At 45.6% G+C, this 22,705-nt stretch overlaps 1 protein-coding gene across 1 annotated transcript in view; it reads right to left on the minus strand.

The window, feature by feature from the left end:
• LOC147632168 (uncharacterized) overlaps window positions 1-22,705 on the minus strand; it is a 149,753-nt gene that overhangs the window by 42,688 nt on the left and 84,360 nt on the right. The window contains exons 5-9 of the mRNA XM_086808804.1: window positions 4,448-4,518; window positions 3,459-3,588; window positions 3,226-3,298; window positions 3,048-3,140; window positions 2,362-2,450 (exon numbers count right to left, since the gene is read on the minus strand). Coding sequence (XP_086664930.1) covers window positions 2,362-2,450; window positions 3,048-3,140; window positions 3,226-3,298; window positions 3,459-3,588; window positions 4,448-4,518 — 456 coding nt within the window. The remainder of the gene's footprint in view (window positions 1-2,361; window positions 2,451-3,047; window positions 3,141-3,225; window positions 3,299-3,458; window positions 3,589-4,447; window positions 4,519-22,705) is intronic.

Here is a 22,705-nt window from a genome sequence, read left to right on the forward strand (position 1 = left end):
CTGTTGTATCTCATGGTTGCAGAAATTTGGAATATTCTCCTTTGCTCCAATGCCGGAGTATTTGGATTGAGAATGCCATTGCGCACAGAGGAGGAGCTTCTTGACTCTGAGTTGGCTGACAATACAACGATGTTTCTTGAGATATCCTAATCATGTCTTTGCTCATTTTGCACTGCCTTGGAAGAGTTTTGTTGGCAGCAAGGGCTTTTATGAATAGGCATAAGTCTGCAAATTTTGTGTCAATGACTCCGAGAGGATTGATTGGGGCACAGATGTTGGCTTCACATGGATTGAGAGAGGACACACTGCCAGATAACTTGGATGCCAGGTTGGGATAGACATTACCCATGCCCAACAGTTTGCCCCTCTGCTCATGTGCATAAAGAAAAAGCTCCTTCATTGAAGCTCCAAGAAGCTTGATCTGTCATCTAGAGCTTTGGTGGTAAACCAGGTGTTTCTTGCCACAGCTTGGTATGTCACTTCTTGTTGGTGCTATGACAGTGAATGCAACTTACAGAGGGTGATTTGCAACTTCTTATGGTCAAGGTGATGGCACATCACATCCCAAGGCCAGCAGAGCTGCTTGGGAAACTATTATCCTTCCCATTCATGGTACTGAGCACTGGATGGATTTCTTCATGTACCATATTCTTAGATGTCCCTAAGAACAGTGGTGATCGGAGGCACATCACAGGATTTATTTTCTCTGAGGCCGATTGCCGCCCCCCCGTCCTCCCCAGTGGTTTCTTCTATCATCTGGGCTTGGAGTAGTATGCGGATATTTTACATCACAGGCCCCCAAGCTCAATAGATGAGGCTAACAGGTAACCCATTATGTCGAACGACCTTACCAGAGATGATCTTGGCAGACCCCTGGGTGCAGTAGGATGATATATGTAGTGGCCAAGCTGGCAGAGATGCGCAAAGACAGTACTTGACTAGAACTTCTTTAAAAGTCTTGCAAAGAATGATAAGAGGCATCTACCTAGCATCTCAGAGGGAGTCACTGACGTATTACACAGATTGATGCAGCTATAACTAACCGCTGGATCACTTGTGGTTGGGGATTTTTCCTAGGACAGGTGTGCCCCTTCAGGTGATTGGATTCCCAAAACCAGAGGAGGAAGAGACTGTTGCCTTCTATTGCAATCAGTCTGGATGGTGGATGGAGAGAGGTGATGTACAAGTGATCACACCTAGCTCTGTGATCCGTCCAGTGAGAGTATTTTGTCTCTAGGAAGCATTGGTATACTCACCCTTCCCCAGTGATGGTTACTAATGCTTCATGGTCTCCAGGAAGCGTTGGTATACTCACCCTTCCCCAATGATGGTTACTCTCGTAGTGCCTATGGCTATATAAGCTACACTAATGTGACTAACCCCATGAGAAGCTTACCTTTCTTCAGCTATACTATATGTAACGCCAAGTTGATCATGCTTGGAAAGAGACACCCCCCATTCAGATGAGATTCTGACAGAGACTCTGGCATTCGTCCAGGAGGAGCCAAGTATCCTACTTCTTTTGGTTGTTTCTACACAGTGGATTTGCCGCCAACCACTGAAGATCTATTTTTAACATGGACCCGACTTGTCCTAATGCCCAGCTCCATCCAAGACAATGTATTATTGCTTATGGGAGTGCAAAGGAGCATATATTATCTAGGTATCTATAGCCCAGCTCTTGGGCGGAGTGAGGAGTGATCCTATCTATATTACTTCGGTGCTATTGCATGGTTGACTCAGTCTGACCCAGAGCTGCTTTTTTAGCGCAGGGGAGCAGATCCTGTTATACTTGTCAGTAGGGGCATAGCTCACAGATGTTTGCTTCAGGATTCCTTCAGTTACGATGCACACCAGCTTCACTGAGTATTGACACCACCTGGGAGATTATTGCTAGTATCATGCCGTGGCATATCTGGAAGACCATGCTCAGAGCCCTTCAAGGGTATTCAGGTTTATGACTCTCAGTGTATTTGCAGTATATGGAGTGACATGTTTCACGCTCTTTTGGCCACCTGGGTCTGCATATAGGGATCTTCTATAGCTGCACAGACAAAACATGGAAGATTTATGAGAGAGTGGAACCATGGTATTTTCTTCTCCTCCACTCCACTCCTACGGGAATTTTATGAGAGAGTGGAACCATGATATTTTCTTCTTTGCCACTCTTTATGGCAGCATAGTGCCCCCGATTGGCTGAGATCTCCCTTTTGTATGATTTTATTTTACTTAATAGAAGTCTCTTTTCTGAAAAAAAAAGGTTTATTAGAAAACAGTAAGCCAGGCAAGAGTGAAGATTATTTCAGAAATAATTGAAAGAGATTAGGCTTTGTTCATGCTACCAGAGTACGTAAAACAAACCTCAAATCAGCGACAACACGTTGAGGTACCAATGGAAATGTCAAGTCATCCACACCTTTCATCAGATGCAACTCCATTTCACGCTTTGTCTGCAAACATTTGGGAGCAAAAAAGGCAGCCAATCTTTACCAGACAACTTTCTTTCAATGCATTATTTTGTATAAAAGGCTTCCCAGATTTAAAACTGTCTTCACATAATGACTTGCAGCTTCCCCTTTTTATATCATCTTAGCCTCCATCACAAACCTAATGTTACGTTATTAGTATGGACCGGCTATAGGTTCATATAATTAACTCATGGGGCACGTAAGGTGTAGCATGGATTAGCAGTTGGCTATTTACTAAGTGTTTTGGAGATGTCAGGCCTCATATTAAGTGTTCACTCTTCCATTCTGAGAGTGGTTTAGAGATGTCCAGGGCCCCATAATCAAGTCTATGGTCTGGAGGCCTCATTTCTAGCATTTCGTTCTCCCATGCTGGGGGATGATTTGGAGATGTCTCGCCTAGGTTCGATTGTTGAGTCTGCTTTCCATGTGTTTTTCATGTGTGTGTGTGTGTGTAGGTGTATGTAGGTTTGGTGCTTTGGATGTAGGTTGATCGCCAGCGGTTACATGAGGTTGTGACAGCTATCAGACCGTGCCTTATATCACGAGTATGGTTCCTTACCTATGAGTTATTAATCATACCTGAAGCATGTAGCCATAGTCCCAATGTGGTTGGCGCTTTGTGCTTTCCTTCATCTGCCATATTGCATTTGCAATATCCCCAACCACCTCCAGCTGCAAACAAAAGAGTGGGTACCTGAATAAGGCATAGACAAGCTTGGCATCACCAGTCAGACAAGAAAATATGGTCCTAACATACCTGTGGAAAGTAAACATTGTCGACTTTAGCAGAGTAAAAGTTGACATGTATGACTACAGGGGGTTTTTCATGCCTGAAAATTGTGAACTTGATTAGACACTGAAAAGAACACATTTAGCAACATAATTGCAAAGTTTATCCATCAATTATCAACCCTTGAACATACTAAAGAAGTGATTAATCCCTTCACCAAGAAGAAAACTTGACAAAAACATTCAAAAAGACATGCTTACTCCATGAAGAACGGTGGTTTTTCCACAACATCATGGCCAACATTGATGATGAGGTCCGCCTTGTCAATGCACGTGTGTGGATAATCCATGGCCGACAAAGCACAACAACCAAGATATAGAGGATGAGCCTCTGCAACATCCCCCCCCCCCCCCCAAAAAAAAAAAAAAAGAACCACTTCTTGTGTTATTTTCTGACACAAAACTGTATAAAGTCCCAACTTCATTAGGCGAACTTTATGGGCTTTGGACTGATTAAAGGGTAGCCAAACTGACAGTGGTATCCTGGATTATAGTGCGTATGGGTGGGAAAGGGAAGTCGGTCTTTTTTTTTCCCCGGTGAGCCACAATTGCCAGGAGAGGGTCAGCGTCAGAACTGCACCCATGGCTGCCGACACCCCAACTGCCTGCATGGGGTGATATAGCACCTGGTCTCCTGCCTTCCAGGTGCGCCGCCATCACTGCTGGTCAACACCAGGGGAGTGTATCAAGCTGAATGCCCCCACCAAGCATGAGGAGACCACCTCTAGATGAAGCTCTGTGTGGCCATGGAACAACTTCCTCTTCTGAGACTACCAAAAGTCTAGGGTAATTTTGACAAACAGAGCATGATGACCTGGTACTGTCAGGGTTAAAAGGCCAAATCTATCACATAGGCAAAGCGTAAAGTTACCCACTAATGGAAATGCAGCCAAAAAGAGGGTAGTTTGTGGCAAGTTCATTCTCCACAAAAGACAGACTATCTCTTGACTTGGGAGCTTCTACAAAGACTTTCCCAAAAAATTTAGGTCCAAAGAAGGAACAGACCACAGGCATCAATGCAGGGCCTCATCTAGTAATATTAGGCCTTAGGGCTTTCAAATGCCCAATCCTTTGTTGCATGTGTGGGACCATATTCAGCAATGCATTCAGTAAGATCATTACACACTCCATTAAAATGCTTTTAAAAAATGACCTTTTTAATTCAATAAGAAGTGCTATGTAGAGCTTACCAGTAATGACACCTTTTCCCATCTGAGTTGTCACAAAAGGTATGCCTAGTTTGTCTATAAACGCTCGAAGCCTGAATTTCAAAAAATACCACAACATAAGACTAAGTCTAGAACATGCTTAGATGCACTCATTTATGCACCGACTGACCGTCCATCCACGTACTTCCCGAACCCAACAAAATCCAAAGTGTAATGACTCCATGAGACTCTACTCACAAAGCTTCAAAACATTCACTCCATAATATAAAGCATAGACTATTAGAGAGCCTAGCCATACAGATTTTTTTTTTGGTAAAAACCACTTGTTTCTATTAGGTCAAATGTATAGATAGAGACCCCCTCAAAGCAACAGAGGTCTCACAGATGTGGAAAACTAGAAACAGTGGAAAACCAAATCCAGACAAGATTGATCTAACTATTGTAGCTGATAACAATCATGTAGAGATTGTCGCAACAATTGGCGAAAATACTGTTACTTGTCAATCGAGGTCGACTGGAAAACCAGTCAATTATGAGCAATCCAAACTGTCCTACGATCCTAAAATCGCATCCATTGGAAAAATGGAGCCATATGTGCAAATCTTTGTTAATATGTGTCAAATATCCAAAAATGTTGAGAGAAATGTGCACTTGGAAATCTGGCATCCAAGCATCTAGATAAATGATGTAGGAAATCCTGTATGTCAAGGCAGTGCCACAACAAGTAATGAAGGGTCTCATTCAAGCAAGGACAATGAGCAGAAGCAATCTTTCTTTTTGCCAAAATGCTACCAACAGGAAGCGAAGACTTTGTTTGAGAGATAACTTTCTTTTCCATAGCCTCTACAAAGTTTTTTTTCACCATATCGTTGTCGTATTCATATTCCATAGCATATTTCCATGCTTCGAAAACCATGGTCATCGTATAATCAATCGGTAGATCCTTCCTGTTGTAATATGTGAAAAGGGAAATTTCACAGTAACACAAGTCTTCCCTCTATGGAATATCTAATCTTCCAGACTATCCTTGCCAAGGTCTAGTACAACATTCTTATTGGCATTTATTGGCATATATGCTATGAGTAGTGCCACATGTGAACATGAGCTAACCAAGGGCACTTTTCTCCCTTTGGGTTTTTCCCCTTGGATATTAGGTGTGAAAAGACACCACTCATTTATTGTATTTTGATATTGTGGAGTCAACACCCAAGCTCCACGCATTGTATGCTATCTTCTTTGAGTAAGCATCAATCACCATCTCTCTCTTGAGTACTATACATTCTCTGTGTGTTCCTGTCTGTTTGCAACCCTAACCCTAACAATGGTATGAGAGGAGGGTTCCCCCTTATGCACGCTTGTCCGCGAGGTTCCATCGACAGCTACACTTCCGTCGACTTCTGTGTGCTTCCGTCGACTGCCTGGCTGTCCGTCCATGGCCTAAAGATTTTCGTCTCTGCTCCCTGCCGCCTGTGCTCCGCCCGCCTTAGCGTTTCACCTCCCAATTCAGCCACCAGCTCAAGCGGCACTAGTGCTGATGGCTCCACCACTGCCCAACCCCCCGGCGGTGCTCGCACCACAAGAGGCGGCACCTGGCGAGCTCAGCTACACTTGTGGCTGATGTGGAATTTGACGGATTTGTGAGTTTTTTTGGGCCTTCGTTCCGTCGCCGTCTGAGTTCCGTCCGACAGCCAGTTTCGTCCGGCAGCCAGTTCCGTTGCCATCGACATCGCGCTCCATCTCGGACTTCATGCTCTGCCTACAGTGTCGCCCTCGACCTTGACTTTGCGCTCTCCGGCTCTGTCTACAGCGTGCTGACTCCCGCACCTCGCCGTCCACGCCATTTGCACCTGGCTATCCGTCGCCTTTGGTGCCCACCATCGTCTTCGCGCTGTCTGTCCACGTTGACACCACCTGCACAGTTGCCACCACCGGCTCCAAGGTCCAACCCTATGCCGTTTGCAGAGTCGCCTCGCCATCTGCTCACTGTAGACCAGACTGGCCAACAGCTCCCGTCTGCAACTTGCCATACCTGTCGCCTGCAGCTCATTGGAGATTTGGAGAACTTGAAGACTAGAGAAGACCGACACCATCGCGTTGGTTCCAACTCCCGGACAGCCCGCCATCAACGTGCCTGCCCGTCTACAACCTGCATCTGCATCTCTGCATACCCTGCAAGATCAGGGTTCCGGCCGGCCACGTAACTGATTTTTGGGTTCACTTCAAGGGGCTTTTGTGTCAAGCTTGCTTTATTGCAGAAATCAAGTGCAGGCACCAGTGCAAGGCAACATTAGGGTGCAAGACACAGAAAATTTGGGAATTTTTCAAAATTTGTGCTTAATTGCACAAATGCAACTACAGGACACAGAGAAATTTGGGGCTTTCATAAAATCACTGCTTACTTGCAAAATTAAAGCTCCTTGTACACAAATTTTTGGGGCTTTTGTCAATTATGTGCAATTGACACATAAATCAGCCCATTGGTGCTCAAAAATTTGGCGATTTTCAGCATTGCAGCCTTGTATTCGGGGCAAAACATTTGCACAAGACTTTGTGGTTGCTTGGCATTGCACTCTGGTGCGTTTTGGATTTTGCTTGTAGGTGCTTCTTAGAGCATATTTGGTTGCATGTGTTTGCATATCTCTTGGTGAAGAGATTTCAGAAAATGGATGGAAATACGACCAATATATTCGCGATTTTGTCCCAAGAGGACAAATTGGATGGCAGTAATTACTCCCTCTGGAGTTTCATGGTCTGAAATCTTCTACAGGAGGAGCAGAATCGGAAGAACAAATCTTCCAGCATGCGTGGTAGTGATGAGGCTTTTGTTGCCCAAGACAAGTGCAAGGGAAAAGCCAAACACAAAGGCTGATTCGGGACACATGCAAGCCCAAGAAAAAGGGCAAATGTCAATACTGCAAGAAGCCAAGTCATTACTTGAATGAGTGCAGAAAAAGGCTTGCAAAGGAGAAGAAAAAGGAAAGCGGCATGGCTGTAGATTCTTCTCCATCACTTGCAGGGAAAGATGATGCATCAGTAAATCTTGTACAGGATGAGTAGACTTTGCTTACTTGCAGTTATGATGCATCATTGGAGCATATGTCTCTCAGTGTCAATGAAAGACACGACACATGGTACTTTGATAGTGGTGCTTCTAAACACATTACCTCACAGAGGGATTTGTTTAAGAAGCTTATGGCTGCTTGCCTGAAGGCAAGCAGGTAACATGTGCACACAATTCTTCTTATTCAGGGTGTTGGTAAGGTGATCCTCACAATAGCAAATGGTGCAAACTTATATCTTCCAGATATATTGCATGTGCCAAGGATTAAGAAGAACTTACTGTCCATCTCCTCTTTTGCTAAAAGAGGATATGCAGTGAACTCTCAAGACGACAGATGCACAGTCAAAGACCGTGAAGGTGGCTATGCATTGGTCACTTCCGGCACATTGTACCATTGGTTATATCAACTTCACATGTTTGACAGGAGAAATGAAATGTTATATTAACGTCTTCAAAAGGCCATAATGACCTATGAGACCAAAAGTTACATCATGGTGGATCTGATACAATGTCTGGATAAAAAAACCCAGAAAATGAAAAATAAAGATGATACTACTGGCACCTAGAAAATGAAACTGGAACTGGAAGGTAAACAGAAACCCTTATAGGGTGTGAATATAGTGGGGGGGGGGGGGGGGGGTAGGGGGGGTACGCTATGGAGGTGAGTGGAATATAGTGAGGGGATACAATATCATGTGGGACGGAGGGGTACACTATGGAGGTGCCTCCATCTCATAATATGTGCCGCATCGGACGCTGGCGGATCTCCTCAATATCCTCTGTGGTTAGCACCCTGACTGGGTGTCCCACATGCCTCGCAAGAATAATCCGAATCCGCCGCTGCAACCTCCGTCTATGTTGGGATGCCCTCCTCCGTAGTCGTGGGCGTCTGGACCACCCAAGCTCAATCGCACGATCAATCACTGTACCTCTGGTGTGGGCGGTATCCATGTCCTGCTGCTGCTGTGGTCCATCTGGCGCAGTGATAGCTGGACTAAAGAAGTCTGTAATGTGCCTCTGAGTCTGGCTCTCTGTGTGCCTAAGCAGGCTATCTCTATGTCTCCGCAGCTCAAGCAAGAACAATCCCAAACACCTCTGGTCCTGGTACCCCATGACTCTGGAAAGTGGTCCAAAACCCTCTCTGAATAAACAGTGGAAACGACCACGTATCTCATAGTATGCAGTACAATGGCATATATAATGTAGCTTTGTATCTGGCTCCCCATGGCATACTCGGCATATCCTGGCCTCAGCTGGTATACCTCTATATCGGCCAATCTCAATCTCAAGCTGGTGTGAGGATGTGCGAATCTGACCAATAGCACATCGTACTGCATGAGACAAGTGTACATCCATGTAACTGGGTCTGATCACAAAACCATCTGCTGTGAGCTGAAGAAAATGCTCTCTGTAGAAAGCCATCTTCGTGCCCAGCTCCTCAGTCGGCTGTATCCATGTCCTCCTAATGTCTAACTGAACTAAATCGTGACGGATGAGTCTGGTAATCTCTGTCCGTGTGAGAGTGAGAGAGGGTGCCTCCAGAGAATACTAGAAGGGAGGCAATCTGTCCATGCTAAAACCATGTGCCTGGAACCAAGATGTCATCTGTCCATACCAACAAGCCGTGTCTCCTTGTAAAGCTAACTGTCGGGAGGACTCCAGGGCGAGGCGTGCATATCTGTCTCGGGGGAGATCCCACAAGCCATGTATGTAGGAGACTGATCTCGTAAGAGCCTCAATCACCAGAGGGGCAGCCGCCAGCTCTGCTCGAATAATCTCATGAGGTACCACGGCCTTGGCTCTAATAATCCTAGCAATCATAGATACCAAAGGCCTCTCCATACCTCTCCACCCGCCTGCGCTGTGATGGCCCACTGAAGGTCCCCATATCTGCACTCCATAAAGCATAGCTGATGTCACTAGAGTGTCAAAAAAGCCAAAGTTTCGTTCGAGGTTCCTGAAACTGAACCTCCGAACACATCCTCTCCAAACCACCTAGGGCTGCATGTGCTCTAGTCAATCTAGTCTCTGCTGCTCTCCTCATCGAAAACACTGGCCCACTGAATACTACCCCAAGATATGTATATGCATCTGTATACTCCACAATCTCCTGCCCATATGTAACTGTGGAAGCTGATCGCCTTGGCGTGGTGTTAAACACCATAACCTTGGTTTTGCCAAGGTTGACAGACAATCCACTATCATGTGCAAACTCATGTAAAGCATCCAGATGACACTGCATACCCTCAGGGGAGTCAGAGATCAACACAATATCATCAGCATATAACAATAGTGGGATCCATGTACCTGCTAGCTGGGCTCCTCTATCTCCCAATCTCTCAATGTAGTCAGAAGCCTCATCCACATACATACCAAACAATGAAGGAGATAACGGGCAGCCTTGCTTCACTCCTATAGTGGAGTGAACCAAAGTAGAGACCCCCTCTGGGGTGCGTACCTGTCCTGCAAACAACTGATCTATATAAAGCCATAATCCCCCATATGAGCTTTGTGGGTACCCCCATCTCCTGTAATCGCCTCATCAATCTGGCTCTGGGCACTGTATCAAATGCTTTGCGGAAGTCCACAAAGCTACAATAAATCCGTCGCCCATGCGACCTGCCCTCCTCAATAATGGCCCGCAGAGTCAAGATGTGGTCAAGAGTAGAGAAACCTCTCCTGAACCCTGCCTGTCCCTCTGCTCGAATGCCCTCTCTCTCTGCCCATCTACTCAACTGCTGCTCAAGAATGGATGCATACAATCGTGCTAGTGTGTGACCAATCATAATAGTGCGATAATTCCCTAGCTCCATAGGGTCCCCTGACTTGAAGATAGGCACGATGGTGGACCTACTCCAAGTCTCGGGTAAGCCTTCGCACATAGCACGATTGAACATCACTGCTAGAAGCTCTGCCAGCATGTCTCTTGCATGAATAAAGTGCTCAGCGACCAATCCATCATGATCATATGCTCTCCCAGTCTTCATCCTATCAATGGCCTTCCTTACCATCTCTGCGGTAAAGAAAGTACATGTCTGTGGGCATGGTGCTGGCGGGTCAGGAAAAGGTGTCTGTCCAGGAACTGTATATAGAGATGCTGCATAACTACCCCAGACCTCTGTAGAAGTGATGGCCAAAGCACGGGAGGACTCATGAAACAGATGCCAAGCCTCCCTCGAATCTTGGCTCAATAACAGCTGGTATAATTCCTGCTCTAGCTGAGCAAGGAAGGCCCGCTTCTTCCTTCGCACAAGGCGTCGGAAGGCAATACATGACTCTCGGTGAGTAGTGACTCCCAAAGCAACCTCCCGCTATCCTCAATGCATGAAACAAAGCTCGGCATAGCCATAACATAATCCACTGTGCTAGCACCATGTCTATGTGGAAAGCAAGTAAATCCACCTGCTGACGGAAACCTCTGCCAACCCATGTGCAGTCCCCATATCTACCAAATATCTCCCATACACTGTGCACTCCACATCCTGTGAGCGTCTGTCTAATCCCATATCCAGAGTGTCCAGCTCTCTCAGCATCTCCTCTGAGGTATCATAAAAGACTGTCTGGCGGTTGCCCGTCCGGGCATTAAAGTCCCCTAACAGGATGATGTCTCCATCCCTAGAGAACTCCCATATGTCATCATCTAGCACAGAGAAAGGAGACTGCCCTCTAGGTGCTGCATATGTCAATGTACTAGGAGCAAAATAGCATATGGCAATATACAGGAATCTACCTGTGTCGGCCCTCAGTCTCACCCACATATATCTGGCCTGATCATCTCTCCGAACGATGTGTAGAAGCGGTTGCAGCTCCTCCCTGAAAAGAACTGCCACCCCCCTGATCCTCTACTACTGTGTACCGATCTCGTCCCTACTCTGCAAGCTGTCTCCCATCTGTATCCTATCACCTGTGGCATCATCTGACCAGGGGCCTGGTGAGTCTCCGAGTAGAAGACTATATCTCTATCTCTAAAGCTGTCCTCAAAGGCACCTACATCAAGTCTGAGGGATCCATTGCAGTTCCAGGCTGCCAGCTTTAATTTGGTCCCATAGGTCTCGCACCGTCATGTAGAGCGTCGCTCCACGATGACCACCCTCCCTTCTCTATAAAATGCTATCTTTCCCTTTTCTCTTGCCGCCCTAATCTCTGGCATGACTTCCTTCATATGTGCAAGCTGTGAAAGAGTAAGATCATCACCAAGAAAAATGCCTGTATTCTTTAAAGTGGGTCGTCTCTTCAAGAAATCCTTCTTCGCCTCAATAGCGGGGAAGCGAAGTATGAGAGCTCTTTCCTTTGATGTTTCCCCGTTGCTTCCGCTTTTTTTGCCCACTCTCCAGGCTTTTGCGTGTGCCGGACTGTCAATCCCCATCAACACCATAAGCTCTTTCACCTCCTCTTCAACTTTATCCCCGTCTTTAAGGCCGGTAATCCTCACATGCAAAGCACGTGTACGTCTTCGTTGTTCCTCTTCCAAAGTCATGTTAATGATTGTAGGTATAGGGGTTGTTATCTCCTTACCTTTACCCTTCTTGGCGACCTCTATCCACTTCTCCGCTTCATCCATCTTCTTTTGAGTCTTGGTGATGACTTCCACCCATGAGGAAGTCTTTGCTTCGTGTTGCTTCTCTTCTTCCTTAATTGCCCGTACTTGTTCCTTGATAACCTTGAGCTCTTCTATCATGGATGGCTGAATTTCACCTTCTTCAAGTCCACCATTTGCCTTGGCCTCTGCAAGCTCCCTCTGAAGAGCTGAAATTACGCCTTTGAGCGTGTTGACTTTCCCATGAAGGTCTTTGACTTCTGCTATGAGGTCCTCCTCCTCCTCTTTCCACCGCTTACCCTCATTGAATACCATTTGGAGAAAGTTGGCTTTCTCCTTCCACCATCCCTCCATCTCTGCCTGCCATTCCTTCATCTCCTTTTCCACATTTGTTATCCTCTTGTTTGTGACCATAAAGGTCGCCTTCGTCGGGTTGCGCAAGGGGGAAGCCATGGAAGAAGCGAGAGAGAGAGAGTTATGTTGCTGCCTTGGGGGCCTGAGCAAGGGTGGGTGGGGAAAGGGGGGCTCACAGCCTAACGGATAGATAGGCTGGCCAGCATATTGCCAGCAGAACTGTGCGGCGAACAGCGAACAGGGCAGCAGGCGGGAGGGGGTGACAGCAAGTTCGAATAGAGAGGGGGCGGCGAGCAGGGCGAATAGCAGGCGGGAGGGAAGGCGGCGGAAGCGAGCAGCAGGGCGAACAGCAGGCGGCGGAAGCGAACAGGGCGGCGGCGGCGAGCAGGGGGAATAGCAGGCGGCGGAAGCGAACAGGGCGGCGGCGGCGGTGAGTAGGAGGGAAGGCGGCGGACACGAACAGGGCGGCGGCGAGCAAGAGGAGCTTCCATGTGTTGGAGAGTGTGAGGAGAGAGAGGGAGTGTGTGAATGCGTGCATGCACGCACGTGTGTGTGTGTGTGAGAGAGTATGCTGACTCTACAGCCCAATGCATCCTTGGCAATCATCTTTCTCAATCTTGGTCCTTGGGTCATTCGGTCAGACTAGGGTGTCCACTCAGTGCCCTCTTATATGCCATTGCCACTCACCCACTTCTCAGATACTTGGATCATCTTACCGCGCAGGACCTTCTCATTGGTCTTCAGATTCCTGGGACCCCTCTCTTTATGGCTCAGGCATATGCAGATGACTCCTCCTTTATGCAGCATAATTCTCCACAGCAGTTGAAGACTCTTATGGACACTCTCTCTATATATGGCATGGCTGCTGGCCTGCATGTCAATTTTGACAAATCCAGCCTCATACCTCTGCATCTATATGATTGGCATGTTCTTTTATGGCCCGGACACATTATGCAGCCCTATGATGTGGTCCGCCATCTTGGTTACCCTATTGGCTGGTACATCACTAGGAAACAACAGTTAAAGTGGATTTTTGACAAACTTCATGCCAAGCTCCACTACTGGAAGCTCTCCACCTGGTCACTCCATGTTAGGCTCCGGATTGTCCAGTCGATTATCATGGCCTATGTTCAGTACTATTTGCCTTTGATACATTGGATCTCTCACGACACTTCTGCTTTCATGTCTCAGGCTATGGAGCTGTTATGGAAAACAAAGTCTTCTGCTAAAGCTTTAAGACTTATGCGGATGGCAAAAGTTTGTTCCCCGAGGATGCATGGCGGATTGAATGTGCTGAATATTGCGCATCATGTCTTGGCAAGGAAAATTTCTCTCCTACTCACCTTTTTTCGTCAAACGCAGCCATGGACTCATATGCTTGCAACCATGTGCACAGCCTTACGCACTTCTGCACATGGTGCATGGATCACTGATCACTGATCACTGGGAGGTCATTTTGGGCAGATTTGTAGGTTCTATCCCGGGCTGCCCTTTTGCCACTTCACTTATTTGCGATTGGAAACAGGTCCTTTCGCATGCTCACTGGGCACCCTTCCTTTTGTCTCATGCCAATTCCCTTCGGCAGGAAAGCATTTATTGGAGTGCTGTTTTTGATTCTCCATTGGCCCTGCAAGAGCCGATTCGGGCATACAATCTCAGCAAATTGGGGATTAGGTGCATAAATGATGTTGTTGATGCTACTGGTCAAATGCTTTCCTTCCCTCAGGCTATGGCTTCCTATCTACTAGCCATGCATCACAGGTTCATTTGGGGGAAAATTGCTGACTTGCTGCAGCCTTTTCTTCCCATCCCTCCTTTATCTAACAGGGACAGATTACAGGATTGGCAGTTACACCCGATGGGCTCAAATTCTCGTCCTGTTATTCTTTCTGACCTAACGGTTGGGGCGACATACTCTTTCCTCCAGCCATCACCATGGATTCATTCACATGCTAATTCTCTTTGGCATATGACAAAATCACTTGCTTGGTGGCGAAAGAATCTTTGCAATTTATGGAGGAGTAAATTGCCTCTCAAGCAAAAGCTTTTCCTATGGCATTGTCTTACAGGTTCCTTATCTGTGGGGGTCACTCTTGCTAAACGAAGGATTGCATCTGCTTCTTGTCTTCAATGCATGGCCCCTTCTGAAACGGTGCCTCATTTGTTTTGGACGTGCTCCAGCACTAAGGCCTTCATCCGCAAAATTTTCATGTTACTTCGCCTTCGTTTCCCTAACTCTTTTTTTGGGAAACACTTTTGGCTTTTTGGCAGACTCCCTACAACCACGGTCCATTACTCTTTACTTTTGTACTGGGTCAAATATTGGGCTTTCTAGACCATATGGCAGGATCACAACATGAGATATTTTGGGAAACCGTTTTTGCAATCTTATCAGTATTTTAGAAGCTCCTTACGGCAATCTGTTTATGATGCTTGCCACGAAGGAGATCTTCATCAGTCATGCCTGGAAATAGTTTCTCTTTGCTTCTGATTTCCCGTTGAGGCTCTCCGTTTTGGAGACTCTCATATAAATTTTATTGATAATATACTGTTCATGGATTTACCAAAAAAAAAAAGTGTGTGTGTGCGCGAGAGAGAGAGAAGGTGTGTGTGTGAGAGAGAGAGCGCATGATGCTCATGTGGTTACCACTCTTAAACCTGCCATGCACGAGGCAGAATTGTGGCATGCTAGGTTTGGGCATGTAAACTATGGCAGTTTGATGCTATTACAAAGGCATAAAATGGTACAGGATATGCCTCATATAGAGCTACCACCAAAACATGTATGTGAAGGGTGCATATTGGGTAAGATGAACAAAAATGCATTTCCAACAGATGGATCAACAAGGGCTGTCCATGAATTACAACTTGTGCACAGTGATGTGTGTGGTCCTATGAGGACACCATCTATTGGTAGGCACCTATACTTTGTAACCTTTATCAGATGACTACTCCAGATTTGCTTGGGTGTATCCCTTGAAGGTAAAATCTGATGCATTTGCATGTTTTCAGCATTTTGTGGCACAAGCTGAAATGAAAATCAAACAGGTTGCAAAGTGCACAGTGATGTGTGTGGTCCTATGAGGACACCATCTATTGGTAGGCACCTATACTTTGTAACCTTTATCGGATGACTACTCCAGATTTGCTTGTGTATCCCTTGAAGATAAAATCTGATGTATTTGCATGTTTTCAGCATTTTGTGGCACGAGCTGAAATGAAAATCAAACACGTTGCAAAGTGCAGACCTTCTGTACAGATCAAGGGGGGGAATACATGTCCATTGCTTTCAAAGCTTTTATGGTAGAAAAAGGTATAAAGCATCAATTCACGATGCCATATTCTTCTCAGCAAAATGGTGTTGCTGAGAGAAAGAACAGGTCTTTGATGGAAATGGCTAGATATGCGCATGGTTAAAGGCAAAGGCTTGCCTCACAAATTCTAGATGGAGGCAATAATGTGTGCTACACATGTGTTGAATGGATGCCCTACCAAAGCATTGAAAACCATAACGCTATATGAGGCCTGGCACGAAAGGAAACCTAAAGTTGATCACTTTAGAGTTTTTGGATGTATAGCTTATGTACATGTACCTCAGCAGTTGAGAGGTAAACTTGATGACAAAGCAGCTAAGTGCATATTTGTGGGTTACAGCAGTAACAATATTGGCTACTGTCTCTTTAATCCTTCCACACAAAGGAATTTGGACAGCAGAGATGTATTTGCTAAAAATTCAGACCAGCCATTGGCTGAATTTTTTGGACAGCCACCTTCACGCTTACTTAACATGTTTAAGGACTTCTCCCGTTGGCACAACAGATCAGCCGACTTTGCCTAATGGACAGCATTTGGGTGCTCAAAATCAGCCCATGAATGAGCCCATTACACCTCAAAATGTGGAGGAGGCAGTGGAGCAAGAGCAGATAGCAACGGAAGAGGCTAGAGTTGTGCCTCGTTGGCTACTCCGTACATTACGGGAGAGCAAACCTTCAGCTCCACTTGGTAGCAGGACTCGGGATGGTTCACGTAATGCAAGAGAACATGCAGATGTTGCTTGCATGAGTACACTTTGTGATGCAGATGAGCCAGATTCATTTGAAGAGGCTCATGAGGATGAGCATTGGATGCAAGCCATGCAAAATGAGATGGCTTCTATCCATAAAAACAACACATGGGATTTGGTAGACTTGCCTGCAGGCAAGAAGCCCATTGGCACAAAGTGGGTTTACAAGTTGAAAAGAAAGTCTGATGGTACCATTGACAGGTACAAGGCATGGCTAGTGACCAAAGGATATGCCCAGGAAAAAGGCATTGATTATGATGAGACTTTCGCACCTACTTCTCGTATGGCTACAATTAGATGTGTTCTTGCATTGACTGCCCATCATGGATGGAATGTGCAGCAATTGGACATAAAATCAGCTTTTCTCAATGGGGATTTGTAGGAAGAAGTGTATGTAAATTAGCCCATTGGTTTTGTGATACATGGTCATGAAAACAAAGTACGCAAGCTTCTGAAAGCACTTTATGGCCTCAAACAAGCTCCCCGAGCTTGGTATGAGAAGATATATACTTATTTGACCACGTAGGGATTTCGCAATAGTCCAACAATGAGCACCCTCTATGTGAAAGAGGATCATCGCACTTTGATTATGGTCATTCTGTATGTGGATGACATGTTGCTAACTGGGAATGATATGGATAAAATTTCAGCATTCAAAGCTGAATTGCAAACGTCATTTGAGATTATAGATTTGGGATTCTTGCATTATTATTTGAACGTACAATTTGTGCAGACAAATGTTGGGATTTATGTACACCAATCAAAGTACATTCAAAAGCTGTTGCACAAATTTGGGTTTCAAGATTGTAAGCCCATCTCTACTCCGATGGAGCCAGGGCTCAAATTGAGCATATATGATATTGGAGAGCCTCTTGATATGAGTGTTTACAGCCAAGCAGTGGGCTGCCTCATATACTTTTTTTTCCCGAGAAAAGATCCTTTCATTAGTTATAAAAAACCGCCCACTGGGCTACAAAACCTCTCCTGCTCATAAGAAGACAGAGCAGAGATCCAATCAAGGTAGCTAGGGAGACTCTCCCTAGGTGCAAAAAAGTACAAATAACTGAGACGCTATATCATACAATAGGAGGGGGGGAAATCCATCGCTCGATCCGAGTCGCTCCGGATGCAGTCATACTGTCCTCGCAGGGTGTGAATCAACTCCTGCCAGATAGCCCGAACAGTCTCTGCTGGTGGCTCCAGTCTCTCCTCAAAGGCCCTGAAACAACGGGCTCAGGTGAACCATATGGTGAGGCTGCTGAGGAGCTCCCATCGTAAATCCCTCTCCTGTGTCCAGCCGGCGGACAAGAAATCCGGTGAGGGAACAAAGCAAGGCTGGCTCCTAATGAATCTGATGGCCTGGCTGTCTTGCTCCGTCTCGTATTCCAGAGCAGGCCCTGACGAAGTCGACCATGTAGCGGCTCCCTACGTATACATGCCCTTTGTAGAGAGGGGGGCCAAAATGCGTAGCATCGTTAGCCAAATCTGCTACGCCTATGGACAGTCCCAAAGGCAATGTCTTTGTGTCTCCAATGGGTGGCCACATCGGATGCAGGCTGACGGAAGGCCACTGTAGACAAGCCAGGTGCCAACTGCAGAGCCCCTATGGACAACCAGCCACTGGAAAGTCGAGATCCTGCGTGCCTGTCGACTAGCCCAGAGCCTAGTCCAAAAATCCTCCAGGAACTCCTGTGAGAGTCCCTGTAGCCGCCAATGCTCCGATGCAACGGGAGAGACCATCCTCCTCGCAGTCAAAATATGCCTCCCCAACCGAACAGTGTACTGGAAGAAGGTGATCTCTGTGGCCTCAGGGGACGCATAAGGATCATGCCACTCGTACTCGCCAAGGTCCCACTGGGCCAAGGGGCGCGCAGCGTATGCCCATATGCGCCAATCAGAGTCCACATCTGCAGGGTCTGGATCAATATGCCACTTCCGAGAAGCGACGGCCACTACCCGAATCCTCTGAAAGATGCACTCTGCAACCAAAGGCGACTCCGCCTCCACTCTCTGAGGTCTGCCCTCCTCTTGTATCTCATAGTAGAGGCATCTGCCATCCTCAGTGCAAGCTCTGACAGCAATCAGGATCTCCAACTGTGTAAAGGCTCCCATCCACCGTGGGGCCGCTGGCTCGAAAGGCGTGAACCACTCCTCAGTGAGTGCCTCCTGAATGTCATCCCTCATAATCAGCCCCCCTCTGAAGTGACTCAGCCTCTCCGCCTGGATCTCCTCCGGGAGACTGTAGAAGGCCTGCCAATCTCCAAAACTGCGTGCTGGGCCTGCCGCCAATGGTCCCCAGGCTAGACGAGGCCGAGAGCCCAGCATATGACCCTGCTCTGTGCGTAACGCGGGGCTCCAAATGAGTGGCTGTCTGGCCCGCTCCTCATCACAAGTAGGTGGTCTCTGAGAAAGCCCCGGTCTCAGAAGCTCCCAAGCTCGCAGGATGCTCAAGGCAAATCTGTCCTCCCATCCTCTAGTGAGGCCTGTCCTCCTCATCTCTATGAAGATCCACCGTATCTCTGGTGCCCAAGTGCCCCCTGCTGGGGGAGCTCTAGCCTGCAGCCGCCGCTGAAATAGAAGCTCCTTCCAAGGCTCAGCGCTTGGAAGCAGCCCCCGAACAATAAGCTTCCCCAGCAAGGCTCTACTCTGATCAACTAGATCTATAATGCCCAAGCCCCCCTGGGCCCGCGGAAGAGTAATAACTGCCCAAGCAATCTAGTAGTGAAAGGACAGCTTGGTATTTTCCCTCACAACTTTCCAATAAGCAAATCCCAATGTGTACATTGCCATCTACCAAAATAGTACGTTTTAAGTGCTATACACATAGCTACAATCATCACTATCCAAGGCTACTCCTATGCGAAAAAGGTGGACACAACATAGTTGCAAAAGTGTGTGTGTGTGTTTTTCCCTACCCAGTGTTTGAAATGGAATTACAGCAAACAGGCAGTCTACTCCCGTCGTGGAGATAGATACCAGAGGGAATGGATCCCAAGAGACTCAAAGAATCGGTAGTTGTGATGCCACGCCATGACAACCCTAGTACACAGTACTTGTTTGATGTGCTGCAGAAGGACTTTGAGGAAAATGAGAATGTGTAGGATAAAACTAAACCCACTTTAAATACAAAATTTTAGTGCAGACTATATTGTTGAAAGTTAAGAAATTCTCGGAATGTGTGGTCATTTTGTTTTTCCTTGGGAAAATGCCTAGTGTAAATGATGTTGCTCAGTGGGTTAAGAACTTACTTGGTGGATACTATGTCGATAGGGTTTATTATGCTGCACGTGGATTTTGTGAAGAGGTGCTCTCAAAACCAATATACAAGTTGGAATTGTTAGAAAAATTGCCATTGTTCTATGGCCGTTAGATGGTGCATGTGCTTCCATGGACACTCACGAAAGGCTATTAGGCACTCTCAAAGCATCAATGCCCGGAATGGGTTGAGGTTGTTAATTTCCCGGTAGATTTCATTAATGCATTGCCAGGATTGGCTCGGATGTTGGGCACTGTCACAACTGCTTCAGCTACAGTCGTGTGTGAATTGCCCCGAGTATTATCATCTCTTGCCGAAGAGTTATTAAAATCCCCACATATGAGAGCATTTGTCAACTAAGGATAATGCTACAATTGTGACCACATAATCCCTAGCAAGAGACCAAATAGTCTCATAAGTGAAGGATACAAAAGAGAGAGAGTGTGTCAACACATGAACTAAATGATACAAAAGGGAAGAGGCCAGCCCACCTATTAATAGGTAAAAGGGGCTAGCCGACTGGAGCAAAAGGAGTTGGCCAACTGGGACATTTTCACCCGACCTAGGAAAAATACCAAGAAAAAATGGGAAAAATATGGGTGGCTAGCCCACAACCAAGGGTCATAAAAGGGAACAAATATGGGCAAATACATGGGCAGCATATGGGGATAAATATGCCAACGCATACTACGTCTGCCTTCATTCTATGTACGTAGTCCTAGACCAACCTCCATTTATTCAACTTGGTTAAACCTTATACATTATATGACATGCATTTGAGAGGTGACTTCATGATCTTTTTAATGAGAGGTTAAAATTAAGTACAAGCCATATCAATGTCTGCTTGCATATTCTGTAACTACTGCAGCCCAAAGTTTTCCTGTATCAACTTCTCTCAACGAGTAAGCTTTACTTTGAGAGTCGTTTCGGTCCACATTCTGGGCTGCAACAGTCAGGCTTTGATAGAAATAACCTTTTTGGGGTTTGGGGTTTGCCAATCCTCCACATCTATCCTATTCGTATCCTTATTTACAACATTTTTCACAATCTCTATAGTTCTACCTAGCAACAGGCACTATATTCGTTGTTTTACTGGAGTAGGCTTTGCTTGCCCTATTGATGTTTCCACAATTGGAGCTGGAGGAATAGAATCAGCAAGTGGCCACAACATAAGAGTGGAACAATCAGAGGTCAAATGTCCAAACTTATGACAGGTGTAGCATGCTCTTGCAAATACTCCCCATTCTAGTTATTAATATTTTCATCCCATTTGTCACAGGTGGGTTGTGAGCGAATCACTAACATTCATTCCAACCTTTTACAAATTCAGCTGCATCTCCGAACAAAGTAGTGGTGAAATGCAATAAGTCACATGGATGCATTTGATATTTAGACAACCATGTGCTTTGATAAGAAGGGGTATACCTTTCATCATAATGCTTATACAATTTACAGGGCAAGGTTTGATAGATGATATTTGTTGAATGTTGCTCGGATTGGTCCATTTACATGTAGAATGTGGGTGGATTACTCTTTGCAGCTCCCTGATCATGTTCCTATATGGCTGAGTTTGTACTTTGACATGCCAGTACATGATTTACAGCTATCAGTTAAGAGATTACTGCTGATTAACAACAATTATTTGATGCATCAGTATTTCAAAGACAGTTGCTGATGTAGTCCTTGCTTTTATACAGGTGAAATTTTTGAAGATACGGATATTGCTTGGTACCATTTTGCATCTCGAATGCAAGGGGTGATTTTACAGATTGTGGAAAATGATATATGGGCGAGGAGAGAAAATTCAGCAGTTGAAAAATCAATTGCAAACTCTTGAAGAAACTAGCCATGTTCATCCCTTGTCTCCTCAGGCAGAGGACCAAATATGTTATGCCAAACATTAGTTTGAATTGAATAATTATAGAATGTTGCAAAAGTGGCAAGTCAGGTCAGATAGAAGCGTATCTTGGACAAGGGATACTCATCTAAAGCCTCTTTAAAAGCTTACATGTAACGGCACAAAAACAATGCATCTTATGAGTGCAAAAGGGCAATGGAGAGTGGACACAAAATGTACCGCAGCTCGAGCAGGAATGTGTGACTCACTTTCAGCAAGCTTTTGCATCACCTCCTATTGAAACCTTGCTATGACATGCTGGTACAGAATTGCTTCAGGATATCATAGAAATAATGGATGCACTGGAAGCCATTGAACTAGAAAGCCTATTTACGTCCATGGAGATGCAAAATGCATTCAAGACTTTAGGCAACAAGAAATCTCTTGGATGGAATGGCTTAACCGTGGAATTTTTTTTGTAGTTCTTGGATGTGTTTGAGGATCCATTATAACTTATGATCAATCAATCATGGCAACAATGTGTTATGCCTCCTGGAAAGAAGAACTAGTCAGATTAGTACTAAAGCAGTAGCTCTGTTAGAATCTTTCGAACTGGCATCTGATTACTCTTATGCTTGTTATTTATAAGATCATCACTAAGATGATAAATTGAAGAGCCAAAAAGATACTGCATTGAGGATTGCATCAAGCGCAATATGGCTTTTGTTTCTAGAAGACAAATCAAAGTTATGCAATATTTGGGTTGACTATTCCCTGGGACTCTTTGATCATGCTCCCTTATGGTTGGGTCTTTATTTTGATGCTCCCATTGATGATATACAGTTGCCCACCAAACGACTTTGCATTGTAAATAACATTTATCTCTCACTCACTCCTTGTTTCAAGAAATGGTGTGTGTTATTGTGGATGCCCTAAAAGTTGAAATGTATCAAAACATAGAAACTACTTGGCATCTTTTTCCTAATGGCAAATACTGATCCCAATTTGCAGTAGATGAGAAAGTGTAAGACCTCAAAAGATCTAGAATAGTGTTGTTTGTGGCCTCCAAAGCTTTCTTCAAAAGTCTGCATCCATACGGCAAAAGCAATGCATTTCATGCGAGTTCTAATGTAAACCAGTGAATGGATGCAAAATCTTATGCAATTAGAAT

Source organism: Cibotium barometz, chromosome 14 (assembly GCF_041138505.1).
Source record: "Cibotium barometz isolate CiBa-2024 chromosome 14, ASM4113850v1, whole genome shotgun sequence".
Classification (NCBI taxonomy): Eukaryota; Viridiplantae; Streptophyta; class Polypodiopsida; order Cyatheales; family Cibotiaceae; genus Cibotium; species Cibotium barometz.